Source organism: Grampus griseus (genome assembly GCF_964374135.1).
Source record: "Grampus griseus genome assembly, chromosome: 9".
Classification (NCBI taxonomy): domain Eukaryota; kingdom Metazoa; phylum Chordata; class Mammalia; order Artiodactyla; family Delphinidae; genus Grampus; species Grampus griseus.
In genome coordinates this window covers 14,843,950-14,868,082 of record NC_139003.1, presented here as the reverse complement: position 1 = coordinate 14,868,082, position 24,133 = coordinate 14,843,950, and the positions used below count along the sequence as shown (strand labels likewise).

The window sequence follows — 24,133 nt, the reverse complement described above, 5'->3', positions numbered from 1 at the left end:
GCTGCTCTGAGCCGTCAAAACAAAAATGCCCTTCTGGTGAGTCCGGGGCTTTGAACGCGGGAAACCAATCACTTACATATAGTTCAGACCTGCAGCAGCCTTTCTTAAAGCGAAGCCTTCTGCCCTAAGTATGTGGCTGCATAATTGCACTCTATCCCCGACTTCCTGCCAAGCAAGGTATGTTTCAAATGCCACCTCCTTCTCCCGGAAGCCTCCCTTCCACGACCGCTACTCAGATGCCCAGTTTATACCTGCCCCACCGTTGTTTTTGCAACAGTGCCTGGCACACGGGGTGCACTCCAGGATACCTACTTAATTCAGCTGAAGTTTTAAAAACTCTTTCCACGTATTACAGTTACCAGCGCAGTTACTGAGGAAGTGGTACAAGGTCCCACACTCAACAGATAAAACCAAATTATCTGGTGAAGTGGTGGGCGCACCTCTGAGCAGGGCCAGGCGTAGGATCCCCCCGCCACGAGAACTGTCACTGAGGCCACCTGGATGGCCACTGAGTGACCCAGCTCTGTCCCAACTTACTTCCATGTGCCATTTCTGAACATGGGTTGGACGCTCCAAGAAGAGCCGAAGATGTTGAAAGACTTGGAGAAGCAGTCGTTGTAGATCAAGCCCGTGTAGATGGAGAAGATGCCCAGGAGGAGGATGAGGTAGCGTCCGTGGAAGAAGGTGTCCCAGATCTGGCCCCAGGGAGACAGAGGACGATTGTCAGTGGGCTCTGAACCAGACCCCGGGGACGCGCGTTACAGGATGCCTCCAGCACCACTGGGACAGCCACTGCAAGGCACACGGGCATCCCACACAGAGGGGCCACGTGACCGGGCAGGCATCAAAGTGATCCAAACAGACAGGGCACACACATCCTGATTTTCCTGAGCGTCTACGGGTGATTCAGAAAAGTCCTAGAATGGTAGCTGTTACTGTGGAAACAAAGCACTATAAGCTTCATATTCTTTAATTCAGCCTTGGTTAGAAAACGTAACTGAAGAAGCAGCTGTGGCCTCCCTTATAAAGGAAGGGACTTGAAAGTGGGTGGCAGCTGCCTCAAGTGCTTCTGGGACCTGCCTCCTATGCTGCTAAGTTTTACAGCAAGTGAAGTCTACGCTCATCTGGGGTCTTGTTATAACAGCGAGTCTCTGTCTCAGCACATCCACCAAGAAGAGTAAAGCGTTTTCCGTAGGACTGGATGATGTATATCAGCCGTTCTCAGAACAGCTGAAGTGTCCGTCTGAGACTTTAAATATTTATTATAGGAAAGCACAGCTGTTAAGATGCTTGTCATGGAAAACTCTATTGGTCACAGGCTGATTCTCCCACTAACCCTGCTTATGACTGACTTGCTATGACATCATTGAACGAGGTCAACTTAAGTCAACTTGTATTAAAGATTGCAGATATTCTTAAAATTCCAAACAGAGTGAAAAGCGTGTTTATAAAATGTATTACAGTGGACATAAAGTGACGTTAGCTGATTAACTTTGAAACAATGCGGACTTGAGTTGTCTCAACCTTCACAACGCTGTGCAGGGACTTCACAGAAAATGTGGAAACTTCAAGTGTGCAAGTGAAGACCCGATACTCAGGATTTCTCAGCATTTCATAAGAATGCTGATCATGGGCTGATCGTAGGAGAAGGGCTCTGCCGTAAAAAAATATTTGTGATATTTTGAGTGAAAAAAAAGGAAGCTACAAATTAATATGCACTATTTCATCCCAATTTTAGAAAATTATATACCTGTGTATAAGCACAGGAAAAAAAACATTAATTGTGATTTTTCTCTAGGTAGTTAGATTATTGTATTTTCCCAATTTTTGCAGTGAACATATATTGCTTTTATAATCAAAGGAAAAAATCAATGTTAAGAAAAAAAAGTAAAGGAAAAGATCAATGCCTTGTCAAGTAATGTACAAAAAACAAAGATGCTACTTCACCAAACCATCCAGAGGATTTACCTTTGGCCAGGAGTTTTTATGTTGAACTCTGGTCCTTTGTTACTTTCCATCTTTCTCTTACTTTTTATAACAACATGTTATTTCCATGGTGAAAACAATATACACATTTTTAATATTCTACTTATAACCTCTAAGAAACGAGGTGAGACATTTGATGAACACTCACCTCATTGGTCGTCTTCTGGGACAGCAAGCGTCTCTCATTAAGGACCATCCAAAGGGCTGCCAGTAGCATCACAATTCCGTGGCCACAGTCTCCAAACATCACAGCGAACAGGAAGGGGAAAGTGATGATGGTGTAGGGAGCTGTAGAGGTGAGACCCACAACAGCCTGAGTCCTCCCGACATTCTTTGGGCCCCACGTCAAAGATTTCTCTACCACGCTCCACGATCTACAAGCTGGTTCCTTGTGTCTTTCTGATTCTGTCTTCCCTCACCATCCCCACCCCTGACACTCACTCAGCTCCCCCATACACTAGCTCATCAATGAGTAAGTATTATTATTCCCCACTTTACAGATGAGCTGAGTTTTGGAGCAGCTAAGTGACTCCAGTCTTCTGACTACAAGTCTTGTCTATGTCCATCTCCATCTCTCCCACACAACAGCTATGGGACTGTGCAGACGCCTCCAGATGACCCTCATTGAATCATTAAGGAAACAAGAACTGAAGTTGGCTGCCTGATACATCTACAGTTTAAGGGAGAACACGTGAAATCTTGACGAAGAGCAAATCTTTCACTAATCACCATTTGCAAAAGACAATGCAGGGCATTAGGAAACCAAATAAGATTTTAGGAATGTCACAGTTCAAAGTGATTAACTGCCAAGGCTACCGTAGGGGTAAATCTTATCCAGTTTTCATTTTCAAGCTGCCTAGTTGTGCAATACATCGGTCCCTTTACCTGGGTTCATCTCCTGGTAACTGCCTACACCGTATGCATCGACAATATTCTGGAAGCCAGCTGTGAATTTATTGGTCCTGTTAAATGTGGGAGGAGCTGTTTTAGATTGCACTGCTGTCATGATGGGGACCATGGAGGAGCCGCTCAGTTCCTGCAAAAAGAACATATAAGAAGATGTAAGGAAGAGAGCCATAGGCTAGGTGTCAGCAGGTACATCTCACAGTCCAACTCCTGCCGCCGTCACTTACTGGGTGAACTTGGGAAAATTTTCTGACCTCTCTGAGACTCATGATCTCATCTGTAAAGTTAGTACTTATCTCATTCCTCTTACAGGAGAGGTGTCAAGAGAGTAGAGTTCCTCCTGATTCTCTGGGAATTTCCATTCTCCGGCTCCTGCAAATGTTATGCACACTTCTGAGCCCTCTACTCTTCCTTCCTTCCTTCCTACTTACTCTCTCAAGAGTTCATTCACTTTCCTAATTCTGTTCCTAGATTCCCAATGGCCCTGACCCTCTCTGAAATTTCAATTCTCTTTTCATTGCCTGCCTAGGCTTTCAAACACGCATGTCTCAACAACCCCACAAAAATCCAGGAGCCTAAAACTGAACTCACCAACTTGCCCCAAAGCCAGGTCCTCCCCTGACCTCTCAGTAATCTCCAATCTCCAGATTCCAGACACTTTGGAATCACGAGACTTGTCTCTTCTCTCGATTCAGTTAATCACCAAATCTTGCTAATCGTCCCCTTTAAGTCCCTCCTCTTCCCGTTCCCACAGCCACCAGCCTGGCCCCGAGCCCCACCAGCGGACTCCAGTCTCCTTCCCTTCCATTTAGTGCCTACTCCAGACCGCGTAATCCTTCTTCTAATAAAACAAACAAAAAGCACTACCTTAGTCATGTTACCCTCCTACTCAAAAATCTTCAAAGGCTTCCTATTACCTAAAGAATGAAATCAAATCTCTCTGGTCTTATAATCCAGACTTCTTTACAACATGGATTTAATCCTGTACTCACACCTTCACCCGCACTACTTCTCCATGGAAATCAGCCAACTCCACACTAGGCTTCTCTCTTCTTCCCTTCTCCAAGTATTAACAGTTCTCCAGCTCACCCCCCAGGAACCTTCTGGTCACTCCAAACTCCAGCAGCGCTTACCACCTGTGCACTCAGTACAACTTAGCACCAACTAAACGAGTGCTCAGCCGTCCTCCTCGCGACTCGATGACGTAGGTATCACCACAAGCCTCACTTCACAGATGAGGAAACTAAGGGGCCGAGAGATTAAGTAACTTCCCCAAGGTCACCCAGCAAGTCGAGGAGATCCTCACTCCATTTTTATATGCCTTTTCATATGTGTGATTATGATCTCCTTGAGGGCAAGGACTGTGGCTTCCTCCTTTTTCCTAAACATGCCTTCCAGGAGCTGACACGATGCCTGGCATGGAGTAAGTATCTTTTGCTTACGTGATGATGATGATGATAGCCACTCCCTTCCACTTCTCTCCTCACCTCCTACCCACACAGGTCCTCTACTCCGATCTCGGGAAGTAATTATCTCAGAGGACTGGAGATGCTGTAGAAATGGTCCCACGTAGCCCTGTAGGAGTCTGGCCCCTTCACGATTACAGGACGTCACTGTTGGGTTCAGACCCCTGCGTTAGGGCAGCCTTCTCCCACAGCCCGCTGTCTGCCCCACACGGCAGTGAAATGTTTCTAAAACACAAACTGGACCATGTCGCTCCGGCACAGGAAGGTACACCACTAGAGTCCGTCCACCAGCACCTGCCCTGCAGCCTCTCCCCGACCTTACTCGAAGCCTTTCAACTTGCCGCGCCCCAGGTCCAACCACTGGCCACCCCACCTCTCTCCACCTGCCCACTGACCGCCCTTCCACAGCTCAGCCTGTGCACTCCTCTGGGAAGCAGCTGCCCCTCCCAGTCTGGGTGAAACGCTCTGTGTAAGTGCCCCATTTGGGTAGTTACTGGACCACGATGTGGGGACATTCAAATCCTACCTCCTGGCTAACTAACCGGGGTCAAGTTACTTCCACTCTCTGTGCCTCGGTTTCCTCATCTGTACAGAGGGGATAAAGATAGCTCCTATCTCCTCATCCAACCCGACCTCCAGGTTGGGTCCCTTCAGACCCTTCAGCCCGAAAGCTCTTCCTCCCACCCTGCCTCATCTTCCCATGACGTGCAGGGAAGTCTGCTCCAGTGCCAGCTGCTCAGGGGGCCTTCTCCCCAACAGCCCTAGAACGGTATTAGAAAGACCTAAAGCTTCAGGGCCCCAAAGGCCAAGCCATGCGTTCCTCTGCTCCCACCAGGTATGCCACCCACTTAACAGGAAAGGCTCCCCACCCAGCCAGTTCTCCCAGCAGACAGACCAACGGCACACTGCCCAGGCTTCAACCTGATGAGTTTCACCTCCCTGCCACCCCAGAAAATCATTCAAACAAGCTAATAATCACATTCTCCCATGGAAACAGGGGTCCCCCTATCCTCCTGTCACTATAAAGCCTGCCTCCCCTATAGCTCCTGCTGATTCATTCTGCTCCCAAGTGCAGGTCCCAAGTGCAACCTCCATGTGGTCCTGTGTGACGTGCAGTGTCCTCCCCTGGGCTGTGAGTATATGTGACAAACTGTGGCCAACCTCATCTGTCCAGTATCAGGTGTCGTCTGTTTGGCCACCTTGCAATAGTTAGGGCAGAGGGTCCCTTCTTCACCAATGGGGTGAATAGGTGATCAGACAGGCCCCTCACTCCCCACACCCTTCACTTTCCCCCTGCTTTACTTCCCGTTCACCATGATTTCACTGCCTGAAATCACATTAGTTAGGGACAAGCCTGCTGTCTATCTCCCTTTCGAGAAAGTCTATCAGAGCAGGGCTTTGTTCTGCCAGCACAGCCCTAGATCAGTTCCTGGGGCACAGTGAACACCTAGAGGGATGACTCAAGAGCGCGGTGAGAGTTACATAAGGTGCGCTGAGTGCTCAGCACAGCAGCTGGCACAAGGGAGCAATCCACTCCCTGCGTTCCGGCTGTTATTGCAGGTGCCTGGTTATCTGTCTTTCCAGCCAGACAAAGGTGGTATCTACAGGCATAACTAGCAGAGTGACGGCACATCAGCGCCCAGTACACACTTGCTAAGATCAAAGAAATGGTGCATGTTTATCAAACGCTGAGAAGAGCGGGAGTTTCTGACACGCGCCCACGCCCTGGGTAAGGACCGAAGGCGCAAAGATAAAGGAGACAATCCTACCAGGTGAGGTTCGCTTGACTTAGGAGGCTGGCCAGCTGAGGGCCTGGCAGAGAGGCTGCTCAGGCTGGACATGACTCCCCGCCTCCCGCTCCACGCGCCACGCACCATGCCTTGCTCCAGTGCCCTCCTGATGCGCACGGCGTCTGCCACCGGGAACCAGATCTCGGCGATGATGCACTGCTGGGTGACGTCGATGTTGCACATGTTCAGGACGTGGTAAATGGCCTTCATCTTGTGCACCTTGATGACCCAGGAGTGCCAGCTGGCAGCTGCTTCTTGCAGGAGGTGCTGACGGTGAGACTCTGTCTGTGTTATGACCTGGGCAAAAAGTACCAACAGCAAAACAAGGGGCACTCGTGGAGATGCCGGACAACGTGCCAACAATGGAGGCTCATGGGCCATGGAGGCGTCCTCTGCTCCTGGCCCCCTCTTCCGGCCTGCAGCTCTCACCCGGCCCTTCACTCTCACGAGCAGTTTATCTCCCCCACTAGAGGTTAAAACCCTCAGGCAAGGACTATATCTTCCTTTTCTTCTAAATTCCTTATAGTACTATTGCGACGTATTGAATTGTGTCCTCCCCAGAAGACACGCTGAAGCCCTAACCCCTGGTAACTGTGAATGGGATCTTATTTGGAAATAGGGTCTTTGCAGATATAATCGAGTTAAAATGAGGTCATAAAATGAGGAGTAGGGTGGGTGCTATTCCAGTGTGACTGGTGTTTTTATAAGAAATTTGGACGTGGAGGCACACAGGGAAGATATGTGTGATGCAGGCAGAGGCCAGAGTAATGCATCTACAAAGCAAGGACCATCAAGGACTGCTGACAACCTCCAGAGGCTAGGAAGATGCTTAGTCAACTCGGGCAGCTATAATGAAGTACCGTAGACTGGGTGCCTTATAAACAACAGAAAGTCTTCACAGTTCTGGAAGCTGGAAGTCTGAGATCAGAATGCCAGCACGGTTGGGTGAAGGCCCTCTTCTGGGTTGCAGACCTCAAATTCTAACTTCACGTGGCAGAAAGCGCAAGCAAGCTCTCTGGGGTCTTTTTTAGAAGGACACTAATCCCATCCACGAGGACTCCACCCTCATGACCTAATCACCTCCTGGAAGGTCCCACCTCCCAACACCATCACCTTGGGCATTAGGTTTTTGACATTCAAATTTGGGGGCAATACAAACACTCAAACCATAGGAGAACAGGTAAGGAAGGATCATTTCCTAGTGCGTTCAGAGGAAGCCTGGCTCTGCTGGCACCTTGATTTCAGACTTTTCACCTCAGAACTGTGAGAGAATAAATTTCTGTTGTTTTAAGCCTCGCAGTTTGTGGTAACTTGTTATAGCAGCAATAGGAAACAAATACACCTATCAAAATGCCTTACATACATAACCTCTCCAATGACAAATGAATTAATGAATGAAGGAATGAATAGGCATTTTGGCCCCCATAGAATTTATTTAGTGGAATTAGTTTTTGTTCTGGTGATACAACACAGAAACCCTCTTCAGTAACCTCTACACGGGGCTACTCAAGCCATCCGAAATGTAAGTTTAGCATAACTTCCATTCTCCTCACGCAGTTTTCATAAAATCCAGCAGAGTATTTGGGGGGAAAGGACTTCAAGGGTAATTGCTTCAGGGAACCACAGTCTCCCTGACAAGTGACAAAGAGGGAACAGAGAGGATTAGAACAATTAAACACAGCTTTTTCTGGGAAGATAAAGATGTTTGTTAGCCTAGGAGTTTCGAAAAACACACACACCTAATTTCTAAAGATACTCATTGAGGACCTAGAACTGTGCTGATCAATATAGCAGCCGCATTTTATACAAATAAAAATCCCGTCCCCCAGTTGCCCTAGCCACGATTCAAGTGCTCCGTGGTCACATGTGGCCCATGGCTGTCGCACTGGACTTGCAGGTTATATAACATTTTCACCACAACCGAGAGTTCTATTGGACAGGGCTGGTCTGGAAAAGGCGATTTGATGTAGGCCCAGCTCCTTTCAGTGACTACTTGCAAAGCTTATTGAAGAAAATCCTATGTGTTGAGAGCCATCCTAGCTGATGACAGATTCGAGAAGAGGATATGAATTGGGGGCGTGTTCATATGTGAAACTAGACTCACTGTCTTGACAGAATTAATTGCTTGGCTCACACAACTGGGCAATTCCGTGGAAAAAGAATCAGCAAGACTGGCTGGTCGACTTAATTGGCTAGTGAGTTATATCACAGATGCAGCCTAGGCCAGTCTGGCAATAAAGGGCTCCTTTTATCAGGCTGGGGTGGGCACCTGCAGGTTGTGCCCCTTCTTCTGTGGTTAATTCTAAGCCCAGGCAAAGCATCACTGACATGCAGAATCATCACCGTGAGCTTAGTGAACACTGTTTCCTAATTATGAAGCCTCCTGCCGCAACAGCCAGAAGAGCATAGCAGACATTCCAGCCGGCCTTGGAGCAAGGGCCCTGGGAGACAGGACTTATAAGGAAATGGCAGACGTAGCCCATCGGCAGCCCCCGCTCGGGTCACCAGCCCGAACGCCTCACTCACAGTGATTAAATCTTCCAGCCTCATGTTAACACCATCCAGCATCTCTCTGCGCTCCGACGCCGGCTCTGGGCAGGGGTATATGGTGGCTCGAAATCTGTGTTTCGTACATTTCAAAGGACACACATGGGTTATTAACAAGAAGCCTTCTGCACATCCTTTTCCGCTAACCCATCATTTGCCCACTTTGGTTAGATGACCGCCTTCCCCTAGGTTCTACGTATTGTACTCAATGTATTGCACACACCCTGACCTAATCCTGACCCAAACTGCTGATGAAAAGAGCCCTTGGGCTTCCCTGGTGGCGCAGTGGTTGGGAGTCCGCCTGCTGATGCAGGGGACACAGGTTCGTGCCCCGGTCCAGGAAGATCCCACATGCCGTGGAGCGGCTGGGCCCGTGAGCCATGGCCGCTGAGCCTGCGCGTCCGGAGCCTGTGCTCCGCAACGGGTGAGGCCACAACACCGAGAGGCCTGCATACCGCAGCAAAAAAAAAAAAAAAGCCCTTAATAGCCACTTACCCATCACAAATCTTCTTGATTTTCTGCCTGAGCTGCTCTCCTTGATAAAATATGATGAATATATTCTTTTTAATTTCTTCTCTCTGGAAAATCAAAACAGTAAAAAATATATTTTTAGAAAATTTAAAAATTTTCTAAATTTAAAATTGGAAAACTTAAACTTCTCCCAGTTGATTGAAGTTTGTAACTCATGACGGTTGAGGGCAAGGCCACTGAGGCAGGCTGGGCGGGGCCCCCAGGAAGGCCGATACAGCCTTAAAGGGACCACCTTGCTGTGTGCTACACTATTTGGATCACAGCTGAGCCTTGTGTTCAGCTCTAAGCCCTGTGCTTAAGAGGTGTGTTAAGAAAACACCCAGAAGAGAGGGACCAGGATGTTGCAAGTCTTAAAATAAAAAGAGCTGACCTAGCTCACCAGAGTTAACTCATACACAACATTGACATTTCAGCGGGGACTGGGTGTTTGATATTTAACAAAGGTAGAGCCAGGTCTAATGTTGGACTCACACACTCACTGTATGCCCGTACGAACCCTGATTAAATGCAATTTAAAAGTCCAAGTTTGACATTTCACAAGAAAGGAAAAAATATGCATTTCACAAGAATATCTGGAAAAGTTCAACTTTTACTGTAAGCAAAGAAATGTGCCGTTTTACTCTATTTAGTTTGGGATGGGGGGGTAAAGGCAAAATGAAACCCATTGTTGGAAAAGCGGTAACAAATCCAACGCACGCATCACACACCACTCAGGTGTCATGTATCTTTGGAATCAGGTATGACCCCACTGAAAAGCCATGTGTCAGGACCTATCAAGGGTCATGAAAATGCTCATACCCTTTAAGCCAGCAATCCTATTTCCTGAATTCATACCATGGAAATACTTCAAAATAAAAATCCACACGCATGAAGATGCTTATCATAGTGTCTATATTCTGGAGAAAAATTGGAAATAAAGTGTCTAATAATAGACGGTTAACGTCCCATCAACTCAATGGAAATATGAGGCACCAACTGAAAATAACAGCAGAACCAACTGTCTCTTTGCTAGTTGCTCATGGGAGCAGGGAAGCATTTCAGGATTTGGGGAACTGCCTGCTTTACATTATGTGAAGGAACAAAGGTTCCTTCAACCATGGAGTTCACCCCTAGTCCTTTGCTGAATCTCTCAGATCCTTCTTTGTCTCTGGATCCACCAGAACCAGGAATCCATTCTGATCTCATGCTATCTGTTCAGTGATCTTCAATGTCATGAGGCTAACGTTATCTTACTTTGTAAATACTCTCTCTACCACCATGACTATTCCATGTCAAAACATGATTGTGAAAAGGAATGATTCAATGTCGAATTTTAAAATAATATTTATAAATGGCACATAGTAATACAGGAGGGCATTTGTGTTATTTAAATCAAGAGAAGGCCAAAAAAAAATGATTTCCATGCTATTACTACAACCATATTAAATTACACCTGCTTACGGCTATGGACTAGAGAGAAAGAGGACAAGAAAAAAATAAAGACATTAGAATGGTAATGCGTTTTTTTCTTTTTTAAGCAAGTACTTTTTTCTTATTTTAAATTGTTTTAACAGTGAAGTTGTTTTCCATGAAATAAAACTTAAAATTACATTTTTTTAGCCTCTACTATAGACAAGATTATGACTCTTTTAGAAATAAGCCCAACTTCTTGGAATTAAAAAGTAAGTGGATTTAAATACTAGCCGGAAGGGTGGAGGAAGCATACCCTACAGAGTTAGTAGCGATAACCGTGTGGCACTCAGTGAAGGGGACCCTCAAAATCTTCGTTCGAAGTGTGTGGCCCACTGACTACCAGCAACTAACTGCAAGCTGATTAGAAATTCGGGCTCCCGGGCACCACCACCCACTGAATCAGAATCTGTCAATACACTGAAAAAGATCTCATGCTCCCATGAACACTGGAGCTTGGGACGCACTGACCTCAATCAGTTCTCAGGGCTTTGTGATGAAGACATAGCTGCCACTCCACGTGGCACTACTACAGCTAAGTTTCCAGGAGCTGGTACAGCTACGGTATTTGGAGGAATGAACACTTACGAGGTGTTAACAAGACTCAGTCCTTTCATGGGTATTTTTTAAAAGGAGGGGCTGGGGAGGAAAAAAGAAAAGAAAGGAGAAAAAAAGGAAATAGATGTTAGCTTCATAGAGCTAAAGACTCAGTGTTTGAGAGAATGAAACCCTTCTGGTGGGGCTACAGAAAATTTCAGAAAACGTTTCCTGCAGCCTGAGATACCCACTGTAACGGGATCTTCCAGAACTGTGTCCATCTCACTGAACTTTAAGTAGATGTTTCCTCGGCAAATTCGCCACAGCAGCCTCTCAAAGGAAGCCATCCTCTCCCGGTTGACCACACCAGCCGTGAACCTGGGCAGTCAGAAGAGGACACATTACTGAGGCACAGGGAGCGGGGTGCAGAGAAAAGGCCCTGTAGGATAGGAAGATGTGCAGCCACAAGGTGGAGGACCACCTTCCCTCTGAGCGGGAGGTAAGGACATAGCCCTGATGCGCAGGGGCCACAAGGCCACTCTGGATCCCAGCCCCAACTTTCCCCAAGTCCCTTTTGACCTGTTTCCTTTGACATGTCCGGGTTTCCTTAATCATCCCAATACTATACATTCACTTATTTGCAATTAAAAATATGATAGACCATTCATTATAGCATTGTAGCTAAAGGGAACAAGTGTTCAATCTGCTCAACAATGGTCTCTGTGAGTTTATACAAATAAGGTACTAAAACTGAAACATATATATTGATTTCTAGACATCTCTGCTTTTACAGCCATCTAGGTATCTAGATAATTTCTGATCCGAACTTTTCAAATGAACTTTAGAATGGTTACTTTCACTGGCCTATTACTTTAAATGTACATTGATTCTGTATTACCTTCTGAATCAATATATATTTTCAATATATATTTTCCTTGCCATTTCAAATTCAATGTCTAGTGCCTCAAATAGCATGCCCCCAAGTATCTATTGAATAAAAAACTAGAATTCTAAAACTCACTTTCATCAGTTTTACTTGGACACTGAATGAAATCCCACCATTTTGAATCAGCACACATTTTGGTGGGTATTATCACATCCTATTACCTCTACTTGTGGAAGACACGATTGCATAACTACCTCATCGCTAATTACACTCAAACTTCACACTCCAAATCTATTTTATTACCAAAACAGTATTTCAGAGACAAGGAAAAAAAAAAACATGTATCCCATAATTGTTCCAAAGCCAGGGAACAGTTGTGAAACCCCATCTAAACAATTATCACTACATCCTTCCCATGTGGAGACAATACACACATCGCACTCTTCAGACTCAAGAAGGTCAGTATCACCATAAACAAGGTAACACTACCTGCAGCTCCACTAACCTGGTCAGGTTAGACTTGGGTGTATTACTGGTGGAGGCCTTACAGTCGTGTGAAAGAGTCTTCATGCCGGTCGCTATTTGTCCATTCATTCATTCATTCACTCAAACACTCAGGGAAATGTTGCGCTGGGCACTGAGCTACGGACCAGGGAGCCATCTACACATAACCTTCAGAGCAGAGAGTTTCACTAACCCCAGCTTTCCACTCATGTATGCAGGTGTAGGTCTTAACTCCAGGAGACCAGAAGTGTCTTCCATAAAGAAATCATCAGCTAAATTGGTTTCCGTCTGAAAGTCAAAGAATCACTATTTTCATTTAAATGTATTTAGACTACCTTAAAACCACACCTCATAGTTTTGTCTGCTTTTAATGATATTTCAATTTTCCACAAATAGTTAGAATTCAAAAGGTAGACTGCTTAGACCTGATCTATTTTTCTGTTTTAAATAAAGATTTATGTGTGTGTCAAAAAAAAAAAAGGTAGAGTGCCCCTTGACAGATCAAAAAGCTTCCGCAGTCTCTTCCTACCAAAATCCCAAACCTGCTCAGACTAACTGGTGCTTTTTTCTGACTTCCACTTCCGTCTGGGCCATTTGGGGCACATACTTTTTAGTGAGCACCTTAATATTTTTGCATTCATTTCAACCAGTACCACATGCCACCCTAACCCTCCCCCTCCGCCTCGGCCCAGCCATGTGACAGAAACAGCGCAATTTATTCATATTCCAAACCAGCCAGTTGTCGATATGGAAATTTGAGGTTCTGGGGGAAAAGGCCCTTGAATAAATAGTCCCCAAATTACAACCTCAAAGAAGTCCTGGGTTTTCTTCAGGAGATGTTTGAATTCAGTCAGTTCTAGGAAGCTTTTCTTCAAAGCCTGATAGTTCTCATTGGCTTCCTGTAACTCTCCTTCCAGTTTTTCTAGAGCAGTCTATGCAGGAGGGAAAAGAAAGTAAGCCGGGCAGAAAGCACTATGACATTTCCTGTACATTAACTGTAACGGATAACTAAATATCAAAGCGGTATTCAGTGCATCACAAGGTAGCTTGAAGTTGAGAGGCCTGTTCAGTCAAACTCAGCAAGATTGTAGAGCTGTAAGTAAAGCCACTCACAGGAGTTCTCTCATCAAATGGGGAGGATCAGAAAACAATCTGGGGGAAGGGACGTTAGCTGCATGAGGAAGTGAAGGCATTTCAGCAAGTCACGTCTCTTCCCCCATTTTAAACACTGAATGGGGAAGCTGGAGTAAATTTACATGTTGAGAATTCCTTTTGCCCCAAACACGTTGTAGTGATAAAATACAAAATATATTTTCTCATAAGATATAAAAAGAGAAACCACCAGTTCTGAGTTGGGGGGGCCTGGAGAACCAGGTACAAGCAAGTGAAAAAGGCAACACAGAGAAGGGTGAGCACAGAAGGCAAGATGACAAAAACGAAGAAGAAACCAATCTCCCTTTCAAGTGAGGCTACAAAAAGAATATGGCTCATGAAGAAATCTAATGATAGGAAAAGCCACCAACAAAATCAACAATCAGAACACAAAATCGCAGTGGGTGGAATTATTTTTACAGAATAGTCTGAAAGAGTTTTGAATGTTCGAAGAGATAAACAAAAGTATTACTTCCACTAAAAAGTAAAACAAGAAATTACTAAACAAACATGTCATAAAATGAAAGAACAGGAAGTATTAAAAAAGACTTAGAAATCTTAAAAATGTAACATACAGCTACTGAAATTCAAAATCCAATAGGTGAGTAGGGACTTCCCTGGTGGTGTAGTGGTTAAGACTCCACACTCCCAATGCAGGGGGCCTGGGTTCGATCCCTGGTCAGGGAACTAGATCCCACATGCATGCCACAACTAAGAGTTCGCATGCCACAACTAAGGAGCCCTTGAGCCGCAACCAAGACCCAGTGCAACCAAATAAATAAATATTAAAAAAAAAAATCCAACAGGTGAGGATCAACTCTCTACTGGACACAATTTGAGATTTAGCAAATAATGTTAAAATATGAAAGCTCATTTCTCATTCATCCAATATCCATCAACAATAGAATGGATAAAGTGTGGTACATTAAATAAAAGAAACACTACCCAGCAGTGAAAATGAATTAATTTCAGAAACATGAAAAATACAAAATTCAGGTAGTGATTATCTCCAAGGGAGGAGGGGAGGGGTGAGATGAGGGGCACACAGAGGGCTTTAAGAGCATCACTGCAGTCACCTTTCATCTTATACAGGGTGGTGACACTTGATATTTGCTATATCATTATTCTTTGTACCATACATGTATCTTCTAAAAATCCTAATACACCAATTATTTAATAAAAACAATTACAAATAAATCCATACTTAAACACATAGTAGTGAAACTATAGAACAAAGACAAAACCTTAAAGGCCATTGAGGGAAAAAAGATATATAATCCACAAAGGAAGGAGCATTGAACCAGCAGCAGATTTTATGGGAAAAATTTACTAAGCGTGTATCTCCAGATGTTAAGCTTAACTATAATCTATAGCTTTCAACCCAAGAGAAGGGTGAAAAGGGTTGAAGGGTATTACAGAAAGGCAGGAAAGGGGAGGAAAAAAACAAAGGCATGGTATAACAAAGAGCCAGTAACTCAGTAATCACAATAAATGAAAATGGATTAAGCTCACCTATTAAAAGACTGACAGTATCACTGCTGATGTTTTAAAAATCCATCTAAGAGACACCCTTACCAAAGAAATTAAACAAACAAAAAATAAAAAGATATCCATGCAAATGTTAGTTCCTATCTTCTAAAAAAAGCATCTTAATATCAGACAAAATTGAATATTTAACATTTTTCAAACATACTTTAGTAGGGAGACTACATAATGAACCCACACACTGGTCACCCAGCTTCAATTGCATCCCATTCCTTCCCCTCTCAAAAACAATCACTACCCTGAATTTTGAACACTGACTATAGGTGGCACAAGTTGGGGAAAAAAATGAAATCCTCATTTCTTTTCTTTTTTTTTTATAAATTTATTTATTTATTTATTTTTGGCTGCATTGCGTCTTCGTTACTGCACGCAGGCTTCAGTAGTTGTGGCACGCGGGCTCAGCAGTTGTGGCTCACGGGCTCCAGAGCGCAGGCTCAGTAGTTGTGGCTCATGGGCCCAGTTGCTCCATGGCATGTGGGATCCTCCCGGACCAGGGTTTGAACCCATGTCCCCCGCATTGGCTGGAGGACTTCTCAACCACTGTGCCACCAGGGAAGCCCCAAAATCCTCATTTCTTAACCATCTGCTCTATCCATTTAATGATTCCATTAAAAGTAATGCTGCCATTAAAAATATTTTGGAGGACTATGCAGTATCTAAGAAGTGGTTTACAACATGATGGTAAATGGAAAAGTAGAAAACTATAATGTATATTATGGATACGTAGTTATAAAAAATACAGCTGGCAAGAATAAAAACAGAAAAATTAAGTCAGTTTATGCTGAGATGGTAGATTTGTGGGTAGATTTTATTTCCTGAATTATTATTCCCTCTAGGATTGCTACGAAAGCCTCTTTAGAAATTCTGCAAGGCAAGGGCCCAAGCCACTGTGTACTACTGCCAGGATTCTCCTTTCTAGGAATGTGGGAGGAACACTCAAGTCACTGCCAGATCAGCTGAATCAACTAACCAATCCCCGTGATCAATGGTAAGACAGATATTACTCTCATAAGCACATGTTGTTTTAATTTCATCTTTACAATAAATAGTATCTAGAAGGAAAATACTAAGCAAAGACTGTTGGCACGCATCTGACTGCCCCTTATCTAACTGGTTATTATTACAAATGTGTACAGTTTCAAACCAACCAGTCAGCCCATAACAAACTCACTGGGATGAAGTGATTTTTTAAGCTCCTGTCTAAAACATATAACCAATGTCAATTTGGAAATAAAAATACTTTTTACCTGTTTAATAAAAGCAAGAGACTCCATGCGTGTCAAGTTTCAATGTAATATCAAAGAATGTCTGCAATTATTTGAAAAGGCTATTAAAATTCTCCTCCCTTTTCCAACTACCTATTGTGCAAGGCTGAACTCTCTTTACATACTTCAATGAGAATAACATATCCCAACAGATTCAAAGTAGAACAGACATGAGAAGTCAGTCTTCTGTTAAGCCATGCATTTAAGAAATCTGCAAACAACCTCACTCTTTTCACTAAAGTTTTTGTTTTGGAAAATACAATTATTTTTCGTTAAAAAAATGTTAACATGTAATGAGATATTGTTATTTTTAAATGAGTTACAGTAAGTCACCTACTTACCAATGAGTTCTGTTCCAAGAGCGCGTTTGTAAGTCCAATTTGTTTGTAAGTCCAACAAAATTAACCTAGGTACTCAACTAACAACACAATCGGCTATGTAGTACTGTATTGTAATAGGTTTATAATACTTTTCACACAAATAATACATGAAAAACAAACACAAAAAATAAAAAAAAATTCTTAATCTTACAGTACAGTACTTTGAAAGGTACAACTGTACAGTACAACAGCTGGCATACAGAGGCTGGCATCGAGTGAACAGGCAAGAAGAGTTACTGACTGGAGGAGGGAGAGGAGGTGGGAGTTGGTAGAGCTGAAGGACTGTCAGCAACAGGAGACGGAGGGCGAGCTGCCATTTCACTCACGCCTGACACTGATGGCACAGGTTCTGGTTCTTTGCTGGAACCAGATGCACGTTCGCATCTTTGAAAGTTTGCAACTTGAATGTTCGTATGTAGGGGACCCACTGTAATAACTATTTTGCTTTTTTCCAGTTTTAGTTCCTAATGCAGTAATATCAGTAAATATAACCCTCATAAATAAAGCTCTTTGGGATCCTCAATATCGTATAAGAGTGTACAATCAAGGGACCTGCCCGAGGACAGTGGAGGACTTGAGAGGTAGGACAGGGCTGAGGAGAGCGGGCTTTGCTGCCAGGATGGGCCTGACATAGGCAAGAAGGGAACCATCGTACATTCTCAAGCAGGGAAGTGACAAGATAGAGCAACACCATGACAAAAATTAGGCTGGCGGTAGGGAGGCAGAATGGACTGGAATGAAAAGAGAATGAAAAAGATTACACATATGGATAACTGAGCCACTTTGCTGAACGCCAGAAACTAACACAACACTGTAAAAAAAAAAAAAAAGAATGAAATAGTTAAGAAGCAAGTTGGAAAACTAGGAGAACTTCTGCCAAAACTCAGAAATAAGATTAGAGTGACTTTGCAGCAACATGGATGGACCTAGAGATTATCATACTAAGTGAAGTGAGTCAGGCAGAGAAAGACAAATATAATATGATATCACTTACATGCAGAATCTAAAAAAAGGTACAAATGAACTTATTTACGCACACAGGCATAGAAAACAAATTTAAGGTTACCAAAGGGGAAGGGGAGGAGGGATAAATTAGGAATTTGAGATTAACAGATACACACTACCATATATAAAATAGATAAACAACAAAGTCGTACTACATAGCACAGGGAACAATGTCTTCTAATAACCTATTATGGAAAAGAACCTGAAAAAGAACATATATGTGTATATGTATAACTGAATCACTTTGCTGTACACCAGAAACTAACACAACATTGTAAATCAACCATACAGTCAATTAAAAAAAAAAGATTATGGTAAAAACATGAGCCATTAAGATATCTCACAGTCCACAAGATCAGCTCTAGGTGTTTAGGAAGGTAAGGGGGATAACGGCCGGGGTGGGGAGCTGTTGATTAACAGGGCTGGTATTAGAAGACTAGTGATAAGACTGAAACTGGAGATGACTTTATGGAAATCCGATTCATATGGATTAAAAACGTTCTCCCCAAACATCCATTTTAATAAGACAAGATCCAAAATATTTCCTAGGGGAGTTGCCAGCCTCATATTTTTGTTAGAGGATCTAGATTTATACTACTGATGGCTCCAACAATGTCAAGAATTTTAAGTTATCTTAAAAGAAAACAAAAAACAAATGAGAAAACCCAGCCAGAGATAAGGTTCAACTCGGTGAACCTCCTCCTTACCTGCCCGCCTCCCTTAGGGAGCCCTTCCTCCTCTGACAATAAAAAGTCCAATTATTTTTTATCAAGATCTACAGGGCTGGGACTTCCCTGGTGGCACAGTGGTTAAGAATCCGCCTGCCAATGCACGGTACATGGGTTTGAGCCCTGGTCCGGGAAGATCCCACATGCCAGGGAGCAACTAAGCCCGTGCGCCACAACGACTGAGCCTGCGCTCTAGAGTCTGTGAGCCACAACTACTGAACCCGTGTGCCACAACTACTGAAGCCCACGTGCCGAGAGCCCGTGCTCCGCAACAAGAGAAGCCACCACAACGAGAAGCCCGTGTACCTCGACGAAGAGTAGCCCCCGCTCACCGCAACTAGAGAAAGCCCGTGCGCAGCAACGAAGACCCAATGCAGCCAAAAATAAATAAATAAATTTATTTTTAAAAAAAGATCTACAGGGCCTTCTGGGATCTGGCTCTGCCTACCTTTTGGCATCCTCTCCCTCTGCCTCACCCTGCCTTCTCCACCACCTGCTCTAGAGGGCTCCTAGAGGGCAAGGCCGTGTTTCACTTCTCTCTAAGGTGCCCTGTGCGTGGCAGGTACTCAGTGTTTTATAAAAGCAACTAGACAGAAAGGGGAAAGAAAGAGGAAGGGCCCCATCAGCCACAGTGACGTTGGCTAAAGAAAACTGCTGTCTTCTCACACTTGACCTCAGGAGCCAGTCTGAGGAGAGGCCTCAATCCAGACTGGAACAAATGCATCAGCTATTTCCCACCACACAGATAATTAGAAAACAACCCATTGGATCCAGCAATTCCACTTCTGGGTATTTTATCCAAAGGAAATGAAATCACTATCTTAAAAAGATATCGACATCCCCAAGTTCACTGCAGAATTAACAACAGCCAAGACATGGAAAAACACAAGTGTCCACCAACAGATGCGTGGATAAAGAATATGTGGTATATATACACAAAGGAATATTATTCAGCCATAAAAAAGGAAGGAAATCCTGCCATTTGCGACATGGAGGTACCTCGAGGGCATTCTGCTAAGTGAGGTGAGTCAGGTTGAGAAAGACAAATACTGTATGATCTCACTTACATGTAGAATGTGGAGCCTAAAAAGAAACTAAACTCAGAGATACAGAGAATAGATTGGTGGTTGCCAGAGGCGGGGTGAGGGGGGTGGGTGAAATGGGTGAAGGGGATCAAAAGGTGCAAATTTCCAGTTATAAAATATGTCCTGGGAATGTAATGTACAGCATGATGACTGTCGTTTTAAAAAAGAAGAAAGAAAAAAAGAAAACCTCCCACTGTGCCAGTGTAAGGTCTGTTCAGTGGCATCATATAGACAAAACTTTGCTACCTGTAAGAATCTTATGACCCAAAGGAAACCACTCCTCAAAGTGGAGTGAGCTTCCCTAGGGCTACGTTGAGAAAGAGAGCTCTCTCCTGGATCAGGGAGAGTGACTCTAAAAACTGCACCATGGGATTTTCCTGGGGGAGTAACACTGAAAAGTGGAACAACACATAAATCCGCCTCCCCGCCTTCAGCAATGGGGTAAAGGGCCCACGAGAGGCTTGCAGAGGCCCCAGGAGACAGACTTCGTGACTGTCCTCAGTAAAGTCGCAAAGAACCTACCTCCAGGGTAATCATTTCCCGTGGGAGAGGGGTCGACGGGGACTTCTCAGGCACCTGAATCTCAATCTCATTTTGCATCTGATCTTCCAGAAAACCTGAGGGACAAAACCCCACCAGAGAGCCCGAGGTGATTGTATTTTCTCATACCTACGAAATGGGGTCAAGCAGGACAGGTGCCTTTCCCAGCTCAGCTGCCTGAATTGCCCTGGGGACCTGCCACAGCACCTGGATCCCATCTCTAACCTCCCCGACCCATCTCCAGGATCACCTAGAGAAGCATTACAAATAGGGGCATATTACAGGACATCAGCCCTGCAAACCGTTTCCCTCCCTGCCAGTTCACTTTTAGACAGCAAGCAGAAAATTGGCTCACGGAGGATTCTCTCCAGCGATTCACACCTTCTGACTTCATTCACAAATTTCCTTTGGAAGCGGCTCTCATTCACATTTAACTAGAAGCGGGGGGAAGAAACCACAAGGCACACATTAGTAGCAGCTGCTGCCAACATATTCTCTTTGGTTATTTTATTATATTTTTTTAATGCTGGAGAATGTTGCTGGAATCGTCTTAGGACTAGATACTTCTGTGCACAAGACAGGAGAGTTCCAGGCAAAACACACCTTGATGTTCTTACACTCAACCCCCCAAATGCCTTAAGCTCTGGCCTCCTTAGACTTCTAAGAGTCCTCCTGTAGCTAAGGTTTCCTTATTTTTAGCTACACTGACTATCCAAATTGCCTTGAATTCCTCAATGGAGTCATGCATATGGCAGGACCTTGAAAACTGCACAGCTCCCTGCAATGTATCCCTGTCTTCAAGAAAAAGTCAGCGTCCTTGTGGTGGTGACTTCACAGCTCAGCCCAATAAATGTTATTGAGGAACTGCCCCATGTCAGGTCCTGAGCTAGGAACTAGGGCCACAAAGAACAAGACATGACCCTTCTCTGCAGGGCTTACTTTTGACCCTGACCTTAGTGAGAAAATAAAGAGTTCAATTTTCTAAATTGGATTCAAAAGATTTTGGTGAGGATCTAAACTGCCTCTGGGAAATGATAACCCAACATCATACTCAAGACAGTCCAATAGTGACAGATGGTGAACAGACTTCTCATGGTGATCATTTTGAAATGAAAAGAAATACCGATATCCTGGTATCATTGTATACCGGGAACTAACATAGTCATAGGTGTAGGTCAATTATACTTCAGAAACAAACCAACTCATAGAAAAAGAGATCAGATTTGTGGTTACCAGAGGTGGGGGGTGAGGGAATGGAGAAATTGGATGAAGATAGCCAAAAGGTACAAACTTCCAACTATAAGATAAACAAGTACTAGGGATGTAATGTACAACATGGTAAATTATAACTAACACTGCTGTATGTTATGTACGAAAGTTAAGAGAGCAAATCCTGAGTTCTCATCACAAGGGAAAAAAATTTTTTTCTATTTAATTTCGTATCTACAGGAGATAATGGATGTTCACTAAACTTACTGTGGTCGTCATTTCATGACGTATGAAAGTCAAATCATTATGCCGTACACCTTAAACTTACACAGTGTTATAGGTCAATTATATCTCAATAAAACTGGAAGAAAAAAAAAAAAAAAGAAACAGTCTAGCCCAAGAATGTCACTGCAGAGACTGTGCACTCCAGGATACTTTTTCCTCAGACTAACTAGTCAGGAAGAATTGGTTTCTGCCCTGAGAAAAAGGTTGGTAATCCATGTGCCCATTGGATATATCAAATGTTCTGAAGATGGTACATCAGAAAATAAAATACAGTGCCATCTTTGTGATTAGAGTTTCAAAACATTCCTAGAGAGGAGACACATAGGGAGGAAGGGAGAACATGTTTGCAAGTCACTTGCCCAGTGTTATCGCAAATCCTAGCCAGAAGAACTAGAAACACCGAATTCCATCTATTCCAGCCCAGGGCTCTTCTCCCTGAACTTTGTTCACTACCAAGAAGTGGAAACTCCACCTTCTTCTGGTCTCCAAAGAATGCAGTACTTACATCTTTGAACTGAACCAATCCAAGCTCTCCAAGCTCAGCTACACAGCAATATGCAGCCTCAACCTGGAGGAAGAGCTGTGACAAACACATCTCCTCACTTCGGAATATGGACGCCATCTTGACCCAGCCTTGGTCTGCAGGAGACAAAGGTATTTGAGGTAACAAATGGGTGAAAACCTTGGGACGAAAACTGGTGTCAGTTGCGTCAAATTAAAATCCAACAGAACTAAAAAATGCAACAGGAACCACTCCTGATTTTAAAAATATTAACAAAAACAAGGTAGCAATTTTCACCACCTATTAGATTGGCAAAAAATTAAAAGATACGATTAAAAACGCACGTTTGTGGAGAGTATGGGGAAGCCGGCATTTTCATACACTTAATACTCGAAGTGTTGCATTTGTACAGCTTTTTAGAGAGCAATTTGTCAATATCTACCAAACTTTATATTACTCATATCCTTGACCCAAGATTCACTGCTCTTCACCCAGCTAAACTTGGAGATGTATGGGGAAACAGACTCACAAGGATGTTTCTGATAACACTGTGTATACTAATTATAATAAATAGACCTAACCTAGATATCCATCAACGGGGGGAATGATTCAGCGGATACAACAGAACCCTGTGCAGTCAGCAGGAATTTTTAAAAAAATCTGTATGTCCTCTATAAGGAAAAAGGATAGTCACCTAGAATCCATTCTCATCCAAGACCCAAGATACTGCCCTATTGCTGCCAAACCCAATTGTCTTCCTCAAAGTCCAACCTTTTGGAAGAACTGTCACACCTCCCAGAGGGAGTCCCTTTTCCTTATCATTTTATAATATATAATCTACTATTTGCCAGACACTGGGTTTATCCTTCCTGTTTTAATCCTTCCATTGTCCCATTTTCCCACAGGATAAAGTCTAAAACCCTTGACGTAGCCAGCAAAGGGCTGCGTGCGTCGTCCGGCCTCGGCCTTCCCCTCCAGCTTCACAGAATTTCTCCTTCTTACCCTAGATTTAGAACCTCAACTGCTTCCTCCCCACCCTGCTTTCCCCACACCGCGCATACTCCTGTCATTCCTCCCTCTGGGTGTCAGGATCCTCTTCCTCCATAAACTTTCCAATCCCCAGCACTCCCAGTGAACTTAGCCCCCTCCTATATATTCCTCCCAGAATATAATCATATGCAATTACTTGCTTAGTGTCTGTTTTGCCCACTAACCAGAAAAATCCATGAGGTCAGAACTCTGTGTTTTTCACTCCATCACCAGTCTAGCTCAATGCCAAAGAAGGTGCTCAAAAAACGTTTCCCGATTTACGGACTAGAGGCTAACCCTCATCCCTCCCTCCAGAATGCAGAGTCTGGTTTTCCATTTTTGCCTTTTGACACCGAGATGAAGGAATTTTTCATCCTGCCAATTCTGGTAACTACGGCGATGTTTTCATAGCAACGAGACGGAAGACATTAGCTTCTTGCAGACCAAAGAGCACAAGCTAGAGACCCTTCCTTCCTACCCAGCCTTGTCCGAGCAGGTCCTGGGCGCGGGTCTCCCGCGTCTTCCTTCGCCGGACCCCGAGCAGTCAGCACGGGCCGCAGCGGCCGGGCCGGGTGTGTCGGGCTGGCGAGCGGCGGGCCGGATGGGACCAGCCTGGCCGGGGACTCCGCAGGCGACCTCCCTGAGGCGACGGCCGAGCCCCTCCTGCGGCTTCTCCTCCCCGGGCGCCCGCAGAGGCCGGGAGGCGGCTCTGTTGTACCAACACCGACCTGTCCGGAGCGAGGACAAACCTGCTCCGCCGGCCGGCCCTGCTCAAACCCCCTCCCTCTCCCCGCCCCACCTGTGCC

The 24,133-nt window shown here is 44.3% G+C and overlaps 1 protein-coding gene across 1 annotated transcript in view; it reads right to left on the bottom strand.

Annotated features, from left to right (window-relative positions):
• ATP6V0A4 (ATPase H+ transporting V0 subunit a4) overlaps positions 1-22,418 on the bottom strand; it is a gene marked incomplete at both ends in the record, with an annotated part of 47,224 nt that extends 24,806 nt beyond the window's left edge. The window contains 12 exons of the mRNA XM_082662183.1: positions 538-695; positions 2,135-2,274; positions 2,872-3,022; positions 6,233-6,445; positions 8,675-8,768; positions 9,191-9,273; positions 11,464-11,590; positions 12,796-12,890; positions 13,409-13,534; positions 20,285-20,379; positions 20,658-20,736; positions 22,302-22,418. Coding sequence (XP_082518309.1) covers positions 538-695; positions 2,135-2,274; positions 2,872-3,022; positions 6,233-6,445; positions 8,675-8,768; positions 9,191-9,273; positions 11,464-11,590; positions 12,796-12,890; positions 13,409-13,534; positions 20,285-20,379; positions 20,658-20,736; positions 22,302-22,418 — 1,478 coding nt within the window. The remainder of the gene's footprint in view (positions 1-537; positions 696-2,134; positions 2,275-2,871; positions 3,023-6,232; positions 6,446-8,674; positions 8,769-9,190; positions 9,274-11,463; positions 11,591-12,795; positions 12,891-13,408; positions 13,535-20,284; positions 20,380-20,657; positions 20,737-22,301) is intronic.
• Positions 22,419-24,133: the final 1,715 nt, after the last annotated feature.